General features: G+C 39.5%; 1 protein-coding gene across 4 annotated transcripts in view; it reads right to left on the bottom strand.

Annotated features, from left to right (window-relative positions):
- Positions 1-3,489: 3,489 nt before the first annotated feature.
- AMPH (amphiphysin) overlaps positions 3,490-15,272 on the bottom strand; it is a 270,671-nt gene continuing 258,888 nt past the window's right edge. For all 4 annotated transcript variants that reach the window (XM_012473724.2, XM_064366759.1, XM_064366761.1 and 1 more), the window contains one exon: positions 3,490-4,740. In XM_012473724.2, the coding sequence (XP_012329147.2) occupies positions 4,633-4,740 (108 nt within the window). In that variant the 3' untranslated portion in view covers positions 3,490-4,632. The remainder of the gene's footprint in view (positions 4,741-15,272) is intronic.

Here is a 15,272-nt window from a genome sequence, read left to right as displayed (position 1 = left end):
GTTCTAAGAGATTTATCTTGATGATCAGTGAGAGGATGTTGATTGAAACCAGCTCATTTCCCATTTAAAACTGAGGCCAGATCACATTTGCTGAAGAGGGTTCTTGGCTTTTCCTTTGTAGCAGGAACTACAAAGTTAATCAAGCCTTTTCAAGAGTTTCCAGCTGAAAGTCAAGATCTCTCAGGTTAGACCCAATGTTAAACTTGTAACTGGGCACACTGTCATTAGAGACAAGGGGCCAAAGACTGTGCCGATGGAATCAAATGTCTTTTAATGTTGACTTCAATCCAGTAAAGCCCTTATTAAGCCATTTAACTGTAAAATTGGGCCTTGGGTAGGCAATGCACCCCCTGAAATTAGAGGACAGGAGATTTGGATTTGATAACCAGCCTTCTACCAGGCAGTCAGCCACTCACTTTCAAGTGACAAGCCTTAGGCAAGTCACTTTCTATCTCTGTTTTTCGATTTCTGCACAGTGATTTATGTGGGCCTTAGTGCCCACTGTAAAACCAACTCTTTTTCAGCTCAGTGCCTGGTTTCTTGAGTATACTTGTCAATTTGGCCTTCAATACACCTATGATTTGGATTAATTCTATTACCTCGGCTAGAAATTAATATAGAAAAGTCACAGTTGATTGATAAGAATGAGAATCAGTTCTAAAGATTTAAAATATAACTGAATCCTTTATTACTAAACGAATGCTCAATTCAAGTGGACACAGATCACTCGTTCTAACTTCATTAGCTATAGCACTTAGAGACAACTTTTTCAAAACCCACAGCTAAAACTGTCCCTGCTTTAAGTGCTACAGCACTTAAAGATGAGGGGGGCCTGGGCATTAAATGGATTTTAGGAAACAAAAAAAAATGTCTCAAATATCTTTGAAGTGGAAAAAGTCACTATGTGCTGTTGTTTGTTAAGTGATCTTTAAAAGGTATTACCAATGAGTCACAAAATATTTGGATGGACTATGAAGCTTATTTGAGCATAGTTTATTTGACTTTTATGAACAGTTTATCACACCCCTGCTGTGTGCCTTGAAGAACGCTGCCCCTGAACAGCCAGGTGGTCTCCTCCTGGGGATTCAGGACAGGATCATCATCAAACAGGACTACACCTGCAGGGCTCAGAGATGAAGACAATCATCACCTGCATCTCCATTTTCTAAGTCTTTCAAGAGAATATTGGTCATCGTCTTCTCTGTGCAGTTACTAAATGTCCGATTCCACTTACTGAAGTCCTAGGAAGAAGTCACCCTGGGAAGACAGTAGCTACAGCATTGTGTAGAAAAGCTGTGATCTGCTTAGCTCCAAGTTCCAATACACGTGTATAGAGTTTTTAGTTGAGTTCCAAGTAAAAACCAGAAGGCAGCTGTTAGCTGGGCTCCTTTGAAAATAGTAGAGTCCTAGCAAGGCCAATCTATTGGCCAGTCTGTTTCTAAGGCTTCAAGGTGTTCAGCCATGCAATTTATGTGGAATAAAGCACTGAGCTTCCATCATCTTTAAACTCATTGATTTCTCATACGTTTTGTAGTTTCCCAAAGGCATTTTCTTTAATGGGCCATCTGAATGGGTGATGGGGTCATGCTGGGATTGTTCCAATGACCTGATGAGAGGCTTCTTTATGTAAGAAAAGAGGACTCAGGATTCTAAACGTGCACACTCCACTGGGCAGCCTAAGATGTGATGGATAGGGTTTTCTGGTTGACTCAAAAGCAACCCCAGCTTAGGAAGAGCAGGCATGGTGGGAGCAATGCAACAGCATGGTATGGGAACCCTTACCTGTCCCAGGGGCCCTGGCTACCCTGAGATAGTGTTAAAAATTCAAATTGCCAGGCAACTTTACTTTGCAATTAGATACATCACACAGGTTTAAATGAGGGACTATCCATCATATTGGTAGGAATGCCAGGTAGGTATACATTTAATAAGAATTACTGGCTTTCTTTCCAAATAGTTCCGAATCATAACTATCTGAAGGTCTGCATGCCATTGAGTTTGTAAGAAGTATGTTAAATCATAGAGAGGAAGGTCAGATAGGACAAAGGCCTGGTTCAAGGCCATTTGGGATATCATGAGCTACAAACTCGCTATTATATGACTGGGTGATGTGCTTAGGATGGGTTGGTGGTGTGAGAACTTGAACAGAATAACTGAGAAAGGGAAGTGGAGAGAACTTAACACTAGTAACCACAGAAAATCCTTCAAACCAGCATTCCTTAGAAAATCCACTGAAATGGAAAACAATGTTCACTCCACATTTAAGGACATTTCTGGGGAATGCCACCACCCCACTCCCATCCCATCACCTTCATTTTCAATACATTAGGAATTCTTGGATTTGGCAAGTCCTGAAACAAAAAAATCTGATGAATTTTATTAAGTGTAAAAAATATCCAAAAGCATTTTGAGTAATAGGACTAAATAGCTAAAATCATTAAAATCATGTGATTTCAGAAGAACTTGTTACACTCACCTAGGAGCATTCATCTAGGGCTACAGTTATCTGGGTCATGTCTTGGTGAACTGTACACTGTGAGCAGGCACTGTGGGCAGGAGGGTGAAAGGAATTATTTAAGAATAATTCATCACATTTTCTGCTCCAGGAGATGTAGCAAGGCAATTATCTTTGCAGAACATTAGTTGCCCTTTACTATTAGAGCTAATTTTCAGGCTTGGCTCTTAACATCCCGTGTGTACTCTCAATGTCAGGAGTGGCTTTCTATTATGAATCTTACATTGCTGCCTTCCACTTGCTGAATTATCAGTCATGCTACTGGGCAGTGACATTTGCTCTTCTTGCACTAGAATAGCATTCATGATGACCCAGCTTCCCTGTAAATTAGCCCCTGGAAAAATCTTGGCTCAATAACAGTTATTTCCCTATTCACACTTAAAATAACAAAATCAGTAATAAACCAGGAAAATTCGAACAGTGAATGAGGAGTACATACTAAATCTAAAAGTCGAATAATATACGTTCTTGATCAGTTTACGTTGTATAAAGAATTATAATAGTAGAAAAGACTCTGAATCCACTAAAAGGCTTTTGTGTTAAGAATTCTCCTCTGGGAATAATGGCCAAGTGAATTGATTTTTCTATTCTGTCTGATCTAATTTTTTATGTACCTACAAACATAAACATGCCAGAAAGAAAAGTGACCAAAAAATGAAGCTGGTGTGAGAAGAAATTGCTGATTATGAAGGTCGTAAGATTATCAGTGATTCACACACTGGGAGTCCACAGCCGGCACCTTTAAGGGCTCTCCATTGGCAGCTGTTATTGGTGCTGCAGTAATTGCTGGATGTCAGGGAACACTGAGTGACCAGCAATGACTGGAATGAAGGAAGTGGGAGGTGAGGTGGGGCCGTGCAGTGCAACCCAGTGGAAGAAGAAGCGTATTTCTGCACAAATAACAACTCGAATATCAACTGGTTCAAGTAGAGTATCCAACTGGAACAAAATTTCCAAAAAAGACTCATCAAAAGGAATTAGGGTAATCGTTGGAGATTACCAAAGGTTTATTTGGAATGACACAGCACTGAAAACATAACAACTGTTACAGATGATTTGTGGATACAGCATACACCATCTATTTTATTTTAGAACAATCTGTGAAGATGAGTTGCATAAATAGAAAGAGGTGGAAATACAGAGGAGCTGTTTTTATAGTGTTCTTTTGAGGGTGGATGAGCATGCTCCATCTTTCTAGCCAACCTCATAAAGGCAGAAGAGAAAACTACTTAGCTGCTCATCCCAACTAGCGTACCTCCAGCCACAGCGGCTGGACAGCTAGATAGATAAATCAGGCCCTGCTTTCTCCTAGGGGGCCTCAGTGTAGTCGTGCTATTTGTCATCTCATCCTGAAAACTGCACAGTACAAACACAGATACTGTTGACTGTTTTGGCAATGGGATGGCTGGTTTTGCCATGAGGCAAAACTGCAACTGTAATGCCAGACAGAATAAGAGCAATGCATGTATCAATGACACTTGAGAGGCAAAGAGCTACAATGGAAAGGAAAGAAAGCAACTATGCATATGTAGCCTTCTCCATACACATAGATCCAGCAGTCACGGGAACTAGCTTGCATGACAGTGTGTCCATATATATATGTATATATATATAGATGTGTTGGAAAAGAACATTGAGAACTTTTGCAGCTGTTTAGTTTTAAACACAGTAAACCTGAAAGGGAGTGAGAGCAAGTGCTCACACCTGGGCAGGGGAATAAGATAATCTTGTACTACAGGATAATTCACATCTTCTGCAGGGCAGCCACTCAATACCATAGACCTGATGCAGAGAAATTAAAGTCTGATCTGGAGAAAGCTACTTTAGAATTGGTGGGAGGGGATCAAGTACAACAGTCTCCACAGCTTGGACAAAGCACAAACAAACCTGTTATTGACAACATGGGAACAAGTGAGGATTTTCTTCCTTAATTTACTTTTTTTCCTCTTACTTTTTTTTTTTTTTTTGCACACATGCTCCACTGATACATCTTCCCAAGGTTTGTCTGGCATCAGTCTGTAAATCATTAAGAGCATAATAGCAAAAGTGAACTCTTCAGGTTTTCAAGAAGGTTTAAAAACCCAGTAGCTGAGCTCTTTCTTGCAATACTTGTTGCCCTAATCCAAGCGCCGGGTGAAGTTCTCTGGAAAGAGGCCTTTGTAGGTGGCAAGGTCTCTGTACTGAAGCCAGTCTGATTCCTTCACTCCCACTAGCCAGCCTGCATCCTGAAAGACAGTGACAGGGCTTTCAGGGTTCAGCAAACTACTGGAAAATCCACAATTAATGTGTTACATTAGTGTTGTGGTTCTGTGCCAGGATATCACATTACAGGTAAAATGTTGTGCCATGATCAATGGGAAGGCCTGTCCCAAAGAAGTTGTTAATTATTAAAAAAGAAGGAAAGAGAAAGAACATTTGCAAGCCTTATTTACTGTATAAAATATAGTTAATTGAAGATTAATATTAACATTATGACTGTACAAAGCATAGTTAATTGATATTAACTGGATTATAATATGAGTTCTTAAAGAGGAGAAAAGGATTAGAATTACAACCAGAGCAAAGACAGGAATACCATGTGAAAGCATTTCATGCACAAGAGCATTACCTGTTCTGGGGGTCACAGTCTAAAAAAGGTTTGAGATTCCTTGGGTTAGACTGCAGTACTGATAAGGCCATGGAATGTCTTATATTTCATCCCAAGCCACTTGCTCATAAGAAAGAACTCTGACCCCCAGCTCATATCCTATACCCCCAATAAATCACCTATGTAGGGCTTATCAAATACTAAAAGCTAGATGTGTATTGCGTGATACTACTGTTGTTCTTATAATACCTAATTTTTCAAGTTTATATAAACTACAAAGCAGTTGGATGCCATGGCATTCTTGCTGGAAGCACTCCTATATTCTTTATAAATTATTCCTCATAACATTTGTCTGTCATATAGAAGTGCCAACACAAAAATGAGACATTTTGCCCCAGAAAGGGTAAAGAACTATCCATGAATGGTCATGCAGAATGCGAGATGGTACTCAAAACTGGGAAACAGAAGCTGTGGTCTGCTCTTGGCTTACTGAAGATAAGCAAAGTCTAGCTGGAAAAGCTGTGTTGAACAGAACAGGGGGAAGTGAGACCATAGGAAGTGCAAGGAGTGGAAAACGACTATCTTTATTATGTTAACAAGTGCAAAAGGAAATTCCACTTCAGATGAGGGATGGCCAGGCTTAGTCTGAACCAATCCCCAACAAAGTTCAAGTACATCAGATAAAATGAGGCCTCAAAAATTAAGTGAAGAAGCTGAATTCATTTCCTTTTGATATAATCTGAGACTATAAATTGATGCTGCCATATAGACAAGAAATATAAGTGTTTAGACAGCCCAATTTTTGAAGTCAGGATAAAAAACGCTAAGGAAAAAAATGACTCAATAAAATAACTGATAATATCCTAGCTGATGAGGAAAAGTGCCCTCTTTAAAATTATGATGTCATATATGTGAAGGACAAAGCTATATTTAAAATAAAAGATGATAGCTAAATATTTTCTGAACCTCTAGAAAGCATATAACATGTCATTTTCCCCCCACAAGCATCTACATTTGACTTTATTTATAGTGAGTGAAAATCTAATGGAGCCAAGTGGAGTTAAGCACTTAAAATGGTTTCAATAAAGTAAACAAGTAAAGGATGACACAAACCCACAATCAAGATATATTCCAACACATAAATTCTGAAAGACAACTTGTATTGTAAAGTGAAGAATATTAGCCAACATCAATCCTTAGCTGAGGAAAACATAAAAAATTAAATATGAGCTGCTTAAAGTACGTGGTAGAAAAGGATTTCCAGTTTTGTTAATAGCAGAATAGCTTGTATTAGACAAATCCTTCTGCACAGCATAATTAAAAACACTGGAATAACTATATATCTCTAAATATTTATATATACATATATGCAACTATATATACAAACAACTCTTGGTTTTTCAATATATAAAGTATAAATTTATATATAATGGGCTGGGTATAAATAATGGTACAACTATTTGAAGGCACGGGAAATGACCAAAAGCAAGCAGAAATTAGAGAGTATTTGACCTTTGAAATTAGGGAACTGCACAGGGTGAGATCTGTGCTGATACAGTTTTTCCCATGAGGATTATTCTCACTCAGTATGATGGGGGGCATTCAGAGGATAGAGTGTAAGGCTGCCAGATAAGTTGTACACTCATGGTGGTGGGTGGAGGGGGGTTATCTTGAAAAGAAAGGAGCCACTGAGGGATGGGTGTCCTAATGTATGTAGATAAACTTCCTTGAAATTCTGGGCTGACGCCCAAGCTGTGCATGCATAAAGGGTACAGACCCACCCTAACAAAGTATAAAACAAACTCCCCAAACCAAGGTAATTGTCTAGTAATCTATATGTCTGCTAAAACAAAAATAAACAATTTTCAGATATAGAAAACAGTCAGACTCTCTACCACGTATGATTTATCTACTGTGTCTAGTATCAATTAAAAAATTATTAGACATGGAAAAAAAGGAAAATATTAAAAAGTAAACAATAGAAATATGCCCCGAGATGGCCCAGCTGTTGGAATTAGCAGTAAGAAATTAGGGTAGCTATTATAAATTTGTTCAAGTACATAAATTGAGAGACAGTAATAATGAAAGAATATAAGTAGGAAATCTCAGCCAAGAAATGGAAACCATATGAAAAAACAATATGGAAATGAAGAATTGTAAAGTATAATACCTGAGATGAAAAAGTTACTGAATAAACTTAACAGCAAACTCAAAGTAGCAGAGGAAAAAGTCACACTGCTTGAAGGCAGATCAATAGAAATTATCCAACTTGACTACCAGAGAGAAATACTGAATAAAAAAGAACAGCATCTTAGCCATCAAGAAGTTCAGTATAGGTATAAATAGAAACCAAGGAAAAAACATCAAAGACAATGAGTCAGAAAAAATTAAAGATAAAAAGCAAATGTAGTGAAAAACATTAGGTTACAAGTCTAAGGGGTTCAGTGATTTTCAAGTATGAAGACCATAAAAAAAATCCCACCCATGCACAAAACATTCACACTGATGAAAATCAAAGATACAGAGAAATCTATTAAAAGTAGTCAGGGAAAGTCACTTGCATACAGGGAAACAATATTAAACAAATAACAGCTGATTTCTAATTATAAACACTAGAGACCAGAAAATAATGAAACATGTTGAAAGAAAAAAAATCAACTCATATTTCTTTCTTACTATCGTTAAAAATTAAGAATAATAAAGACATTTTCAGATAAATAGAAGCCAAGAAGACTTGATGCCAGCAGACTAGCACTAAAGGAATAGCTAAAGAAAGTTCTTTAAGCAGAAAGGAAAGTAAGACCAGATGGAAATTCAGACTTACAGGAAAGAATGAAGACCTGGAAATGGTAAGCATGGTGGTAAATTTAAAAGACTACCTATTTTTCCTTTTATTTCTTTACAAAATAATTTCTGGTTAATGCAAACAACCCATTATAAATGGGATTTTTAATGTCTTTGAGATGTGTGATGCTCACACTTTTTCTTGGTATTGGTAATTTATGCTTTGTGAGTTTTTTTTTTCCTGAAGAGTCTAAGGTTTTAACAATTTTGTTAATCCTCTCAAAAACCTAATTTTGGCTTTATCAATTTTATCTATTATGTCCTTTATTGCATTGGTGAATTTATTTTTATTATTTCCTTCCTTCTATGAATTTTCTATTTAATTCCGATTTACTAATCACTATGAAATATTTTTTAACTTACACTATGATTTCTTTGACCCATGGGTTATTTAGAAGTGTATTTAAAAATTTTTAAATCTTTGGCAGCTTGTAAAGATAGACTATTGTTATTAATTGTTTTCTTTTTGAGATGGGGTCTTGCTCTGTTGCTCAGGCTGGAGTGCAGTGGTGTGATCATGGCTAACTGTAGCCTTGAACTCCTGGGCTCAAGCAATCCTATCATGTCAGCTTTTTGAGTAGCTGTGACTACAGGTGTACAATGCTGCAATCAGGTAATTAAAAAAAAAACTGTACAGGTGAGGTCTTTCTATGTTGACCAGGATGGTTGGGAACTCCTGGTCTCAAGTGATCCTCCTGCCTTGGCCTCCCAAAGTCCTGGGATTACAGGCATGAGCTGCCCTGCCAAGCGGTTTATTGTTATATTAATTTCTAATATAATTTTATTGCAGTAGACACTGTTTGACCCAGCACCTGATGTATGTTGGTAAGTGTATTGTGAAAAGAAAGAAAAAAATGTTGAACATGTTAAGTCTTAACCTCAAAGGCAGTGATACTTGACTTTTTTTTATTGCATTTTAGGTTTTGGGGTACATGTGAAGAACATGCAAGATTGTTGCATAGGTACACACATGGCAATGTGATTTGCTGCCTTCCTCCCCATCACCTATATCTGGCATTTCTCCCCATGATATCTCTCCCTGACTCCCCACCCCCCGCTGTCCCTCCCCTATTTCCCCCTGACAGACCCAAGTGTGTGATGCTCCACTCCCTGTGTACATGTGTTGTCATCGTTCAACATCCACCTATAAGTGAGAACATATGATTGATTTTCTGTTCTTGTATCAGTTTGCTGAGAATGATGGTTTCCAGGTTCATCCATGTCCCTACAAAGGACACGAACTCATCATTTTTGATGGCTGCATAATATTCCATGCTGTATATGTGCCACATTTTTCCTGTCCAGTCTATCATCGATGGGCATTTGGGTTGGTTCCAGGTCTTTGTTATTGTAAACAGTGCTGCAATGAACATTCATGTGCATGTGTCCTTATAGTAGAACGATTTATAATCGTTTGGCTATATACCCAGTAATGGGATTGCTGGGTCAAAGGAAATTTCTATTTCTAGGTCCTTGAGGAATTGCCACACTGTCTTCCACAATGGTTGAACTAATGTACACTCCCACGAACAGTGTAAAAGTGTTCCTATTTCTCCACATCCTCTCCAGCATCTGTTGTCTCCAGATTTTTTAATAATCGCCATTCTAACTGGCGTGAGATGGTATCTCAACGTAGTTTTGATTTGCATTTCTCTAATGACCAGTGATGATGAGCACTTTTCATATGTTTGTTGGCCTCATGTATGTCTTCTTTTGTAAAGTGTCTGTTCATATCCTTTGCCCACTTTTGAATGGGCTTGTTTTTTTCTTGTAAATCTGTTTTAGTTCTTTGTAAATTCTGGATATCAGCCCTTTGTCAGATGGGTAGACTGAAAAAAAATTTTCCCATTCTGTTGGTTGCCGATTCACTCTAATGACTGTTTCTTTTGCCATGCAGAAGATGTGGAGTTTGATTAGGTCCCATTTGTCTATGTTGGCTTTTGTTGCCAATGCTTTTGGTGGTTTGGTCATGAAGTCCTTGCCTACTCCTATGTCCTGAACGGCTTTGCCTAGGTTTTCTTGAAGGGTTTTTATGGTGTTAGGTCTTATGTTTAAGTCTTTAATCCATCTGGACTTAATTTTAGTGTAAGGCGTCAGAAAGGGGTCCAGTTTCTGCTTCCTGCACATGGCCAGCCAGTTTTCCCAACACCATTTATTAAACAGGGACTCCTTTTACCATTGATTGTTTTTGTCAGGTTTGTCAAAGATCAGATGGTTGTAGATGTGTTGTGTTGCCTCTGAGGCCTCTGTTCTGTTCCATTGGTCTATATCTGTTTTGGTACCAGTACCATGCTGTTTTGATTACTGTAGCCTTGTAGTATAGTTTGAAGTCAGATAGTGTGATGCCTCCTGTTTTGTTCTTTTTGCTTAGAATTGACTTGGCTATGTGGGCTCTCTTTTGGTTCCATTTGAAGTTTAAGGTGGATTTTTCCAGTTCTGTGAAGAAGGTCATGGGTAGCTTGATGGGGATAGCATTGAATCTGTAAATTACTTTGGGCAGTATGGCCATTTTCACGATATTGATTCTTCCTAACCATGAACATGGAATGTTTCTCCATCTGTGTGTGCCCTCTCTTACTTTGTTGAGCAGCGGTTTGTAGTTTTCATTGAAGAGGTCCTTTACGTTCCTTGTTAGTTGTATTCCTAGGTATTTTATTCTCTTTGTAGCAATTGTGAATGGCAGTCCGTTCTTGATTTGGCTCTCTTTAAGTCTGTTATGGGTGTATAGGAATGCTTGTGATTTTATGCACATTGATTTTGTATCCTGAGACTGCTGAAGTTGCTTATCAGTTTCAGGAGATTTTGGGCTGAGACAATGGGGTCTTCTACATATACTATCATGTCATCTGCAAATAGAGACAATTTAACTTTCTCCTTTCCTATTTGAATACCCTTTATTTCTTTTCTTGCCTGACTGCTCTGGCTAGAACTTCCAACACTATATTGAATAGGAGTGGTGAGAGAGGGCATCCTTGTCTAGTGCCAGATTTCAAAGCGAATGCTTCCAGTTTTTGCCCATTCAGTATGATATTGGCTGTCGGTTTGTCATAAATAGCTTTTATTATTTTGAGATACGTTTCATCAATACCTAGTTTATTGAGGGTTTTTAGCATAAAGGGCCGTTGAATTTTGTCGAAGGCCTTCTCTGCATCAATTGAGATAATGATGTGGTTTTTGTATTTGGATCTGTTTATGTAGTGAATTACATTTATACACTTGCGTATGTTGAACCAGTCTTGCATCCCCAGCCAGGATGATTCCTACTTGATCATGGTGGATAAGCTTTTTGATATGCTGTTGCAATTGGTTTGCCAGTATTTTATTGAAGATTTTTGCATCTATGTTCATCATGGATATTGGCCTGAAGTTTTCTTTTCCTGCTCAGTCTCTCCCAGGTTTTGGTATCAGGATGATGTTGGCCTCATAAAATGATTTGGGAAGGATTCCCTCTTTTTGGATTATTTGGAATAGTTTCAGAAGGAATGGTACCACCTCCTCTTTGTATGTCTGGTAGAATTCAGCTGTGAACCCATCTGGACCTGGGCTTTTTTTGGGTGGTAGGCTCTTAACTGCTTCCTCAACTTCAGCCTTTGTTATTGGTCTATTCAGGGTTTCGACTTCTTCCTGGTTTAGGCTTGGGAGGATGCGAGTGTCCAGAATGTATCCATTTCTTCCAGGTTTACTAGTTTATGTGCATAGAGTTGTCTGTAATAATCTCTGATGATTGTTTCTATTTCTATGGATACTGTGGTGATATCACTTTATCATTTTTTATTGCATCTATTTGATTATTCTCTCTTTTCTTTTTTATTAATCTGGCTAGTGGTCTATTTTGTTGATCTTTTTGAAAAACCAGCTCCTGGATTTATTGATTTTTTGAAGAGTTTTTGTGGCTCTATCTCCTTCAGTTCTGCTCTGATCTTAGTTATTTCTTGTCTTCTGCTAGGGTTTGAGTTGTTTTAACCTTGTTCCTCTAGCTCTTTCAATTTTGATGATACGGTGTCAATGTTAGATCTCTCCTTGCTTCTCATGTGGGCATTTATTGCTATATATTTTCCTCTAGAGACTGCTTTAAATGTGTCCCAGAGATTCTGGTATGTTGTGTCTTCTTCGTTCTCATTGGTTTTGAAGAACATCTTTATTTCTGCCTTCATTTCATTGTTTATCCAGTCAACATTCAAGAGCCAGTTTTTCAGTTTCCATGAAGCTGTGCGGTTCTGAGTTAGTTTCTGAATTCTGAGTTCTAACTTGATAGCACTGTGGTCTGAGAGACTGTTATGATTTCCGTTCTTTTGCATTTGCTGGGGAGTTATTTACTTCCAATTATGTGGTCAATTTTAGAGTAGGTATGATGTGGTGCTGAGAAGAATGTATATTCTGTGGATTTGGGGTGGAGAGTTCTGTAAATGTCTATTAGGTTTGCTTGGTCCAGGTCTGAGTTCAAGTCCTGGATATCCTTGTTAATTTTCTGTCTGGTTGATCTGTCTAATATTGACAATGGGGCGTGATAATCTCCCACTATTATTATGTGGGAGCCTAAATCTCTTTGTAAGTCAGTCATTAAGAACTTGCCTTATATATCTGGGTGCTCCTGTATTGGGTGCATATATATTTAGGATCGTTAGCTCTTCTTGTTGCATTGATCCTTTTACCATTATGCAATGTCCTTCTTTGTCTCTTTCGATCTTTGTTGGTTTAAAGTCTATTTTATCAGAGACGAGACTTGCATGTCCTGCTTTTTTTTGCTCTGCATTTGCTTGGTAAATATTCCTCCATCCCTTTGAGCCTTTGTGTATCCTTGCATGTAAGTTGGGTTTCCTGGATACAGCACACCGATGGGTTTTGGCTTTTTATCCAATTTGCCAATCTGTGTCTTTTGATTGGGGAATTTAGCCCATTTACATTTAGGATTAATATTGTTATGTGTTAATTTGATTCTACCATTTTGATGCTAGCTGGCTGTTTTGCCCATTAGTTGATGCAGTTTCTTCATCGTGTTGATGCTCTTTACCATTTGGGATGTTTTTGGAGTGGCTGGTACCGGTTGTTCTTTTCTATGTGTAGTGCCTCTTTCAGGAGCTCTTGTAAAGCAGGCCTAGTGGAGATGAAATCTCTGAGTACTTGCTTGTTTGTAAAGGATTTTACTTTCCCTTCATTTATGAAGCTTAGTTTGGCTGGATGAAATTCTGGGTTGAAAGTTCTTTTCTTTAAGGGTGTTGAATATCGGCCCCCACTCTCTTCTGGCTTGTAGGGTTTCTGCTGAGAGATCTGCTGTGAGTCTGATGGGCTTCTCTTTGTGGGTAACCCAACCTTTCTCTCTGGCTGCCCTTAGCATTTTCTCCTTCATTTCAACTCTGGTGAATCTGAAGATTATGTGCCTTGGGGTTGCTCTTCTTGAAGAGTATCTTTGTGGTGTTCTCTGTATTTCCTGGACTTGAATATTGGCCTGCCTTGCTAGATTGGGGAAGTTTTCCTGGATAATATCCCGAAGAGTATTTTCCAGCTTGGATTCATTCTCTCTGTCACATTCAGGTACACCTATCAAACGTAGATTATGTCTTTTCACATAGTCCCATTCTTGGGACTTTCTTCATTCCTTTTACCCTTTTTACTCTAATCTTGCCTTCTCATTTTATTGCATTGAGTTGATCTTCAGTCTCTGATCTTTGCCCATTCTGCTTGGTCAATTCGGCTGTTGAAACTTGTGCATGCTTCTTGAAGTTCTCATGTTGTTTTTCAGCTCCATCAGTTCACTTATAGTCCTCTCTAAGTTGTTTATTCTCATTAGCATTTCGTCAAATCTTTTTCAAGTTTCTAGTTTCTTTGCATTGGGTTAGAACATGTTCTTATAGCTCACAGAAGTTTTTTAAGACCTACCTTCTGAAGCCTGATTCTGTCAATTCATCATACTCATTCTCCATCCAGCCTTGTTCCCTTACTGGTGAGAAGTTGTGATCCCTTGTAGAAGGGGAGGTGTTCTGGTTTCGGGTGTTTTCATCCTTTTTGCACTGGCTAAATCCACCTGTCATGTTTGTAGTTGTTGACTTTCAGATTGGGTCTCTGAGTGGACATCCAGTTTGTTGATGATGACATTATTTCTTTCTGTTTCTTAGTTTTCCTTCTAACAGTCTGGCCCCTCTGCAGACTGCTAAGGTCCACTCCAGGCCTTGCTTGCCTGGGGATCACCTGCAGTGGCTGCCGCTGTTAGGGTTGCAGCCAGTTTCTTCTTCTGCTATCTTTGTCCCAGAAGGATACCCGCCAGATGTCACTCTGAGCTCTCCTTTATGAGGTGACTCTTTGAATATACAGGGGTCAGGGAGCTGCTTGAGGAGACAGTCTGTCCTTTATAGGAGCTCAAGTGCTGAGCTGTGAGTTCTGTTGTTCTTTCAGAGCTGCTGGGCAGGTACGTTGAAGTCTGCTACAGCAGAACTCATAAACACCCACTACCCTCCTTTTTTTTCCCCAGGTGCTCTGTCCTGGGGAGTTAGGGCTTTATTTATGAGTTTCTGTTGTGCTGCTGCCTTTTTTCAGGGCTGCCCTGCCCAGTAAGGAGGCAGCCTAGTCACTGTCTCCCTGCAGAGGCTTTGCTGAGCTGCTGTGGGCTCCACCCAGCTGCCGTGTGATCTTCCCTGCAGTCCTGTTTACATGGGTGTAGTTAGAACTGCCTCTGCAATGGCAGACTCACTCTCTCTGTAATGGTAGGCTGGCTCAGCAATGGAAAACTGCCTCAGTAATGGCGGACGCCCCTCCCCCACAGAGCTGGACTGTCCCAGGTTCAGCTGTGGTTGCTGTGAAACTCTCAATCCAGAGTGTTTCTGATTGCTGTTTTTTTGTGGGGGTGGGACCAGCCGAGCCTGATCACCTGGCTCCCTGTCTCCGAGCCCCCCTCCCTTTTTTTTAGTTGAACGGTTGACTCTGTCTCCTAGGTTTTCCAGTCGCCTGTTGAAAAGGTGCCAGGATCTGTGTGATGTCCTGTGTGGCAACTCACTGCACTAGCTGAAACAGCCGCACTGAGATTTGTGGCGCTTTTTTGCCTGGGAATCTCCTGGCCTGGCTCCCTGTTTCAGTCCCCTTTTTAATCAGATGAATGGGTGACTCTGTCTCCCAGGAGCTCCAATTGCCAGCTAAAATGGCACCCAGACCTGTGTATTTTGTACAGAGAACTGCCTTGCTGGGGCACCAGCCAAACCAGCTGTGCTGGTGACCCATGGGGCTCCTCTGCCTGGGACTCTCTTGGTCTGTGGGAAATAAAAATCCATCTGGAAATGCGGCGTCCACTCAATGCGGGCCATCTTGGATCCCTCCCGACTTTATTTTTTAAGGAGA

The sequence above is a fragment of the Aotus nancymaae genome, unplaced genomic scaffold (genome assembly GCF_030222135.1).
Source record: "Aotus nancymaae isolate 86718 unplaced genomic scaffold, 86718_ANA_hifiasm-v0.15.2.pri h1tg000065l, whole genome shotgun sequence".
Classification (NCBI taxonomy): Eukaryota; Metazoa; Chordata; class Mammalia; order Primates; family Aotidae; genus Aotus; species Aotus nancymaae.
This window is presented reverse-complemented; position numbering and strand designations above follow the sequence as displayed.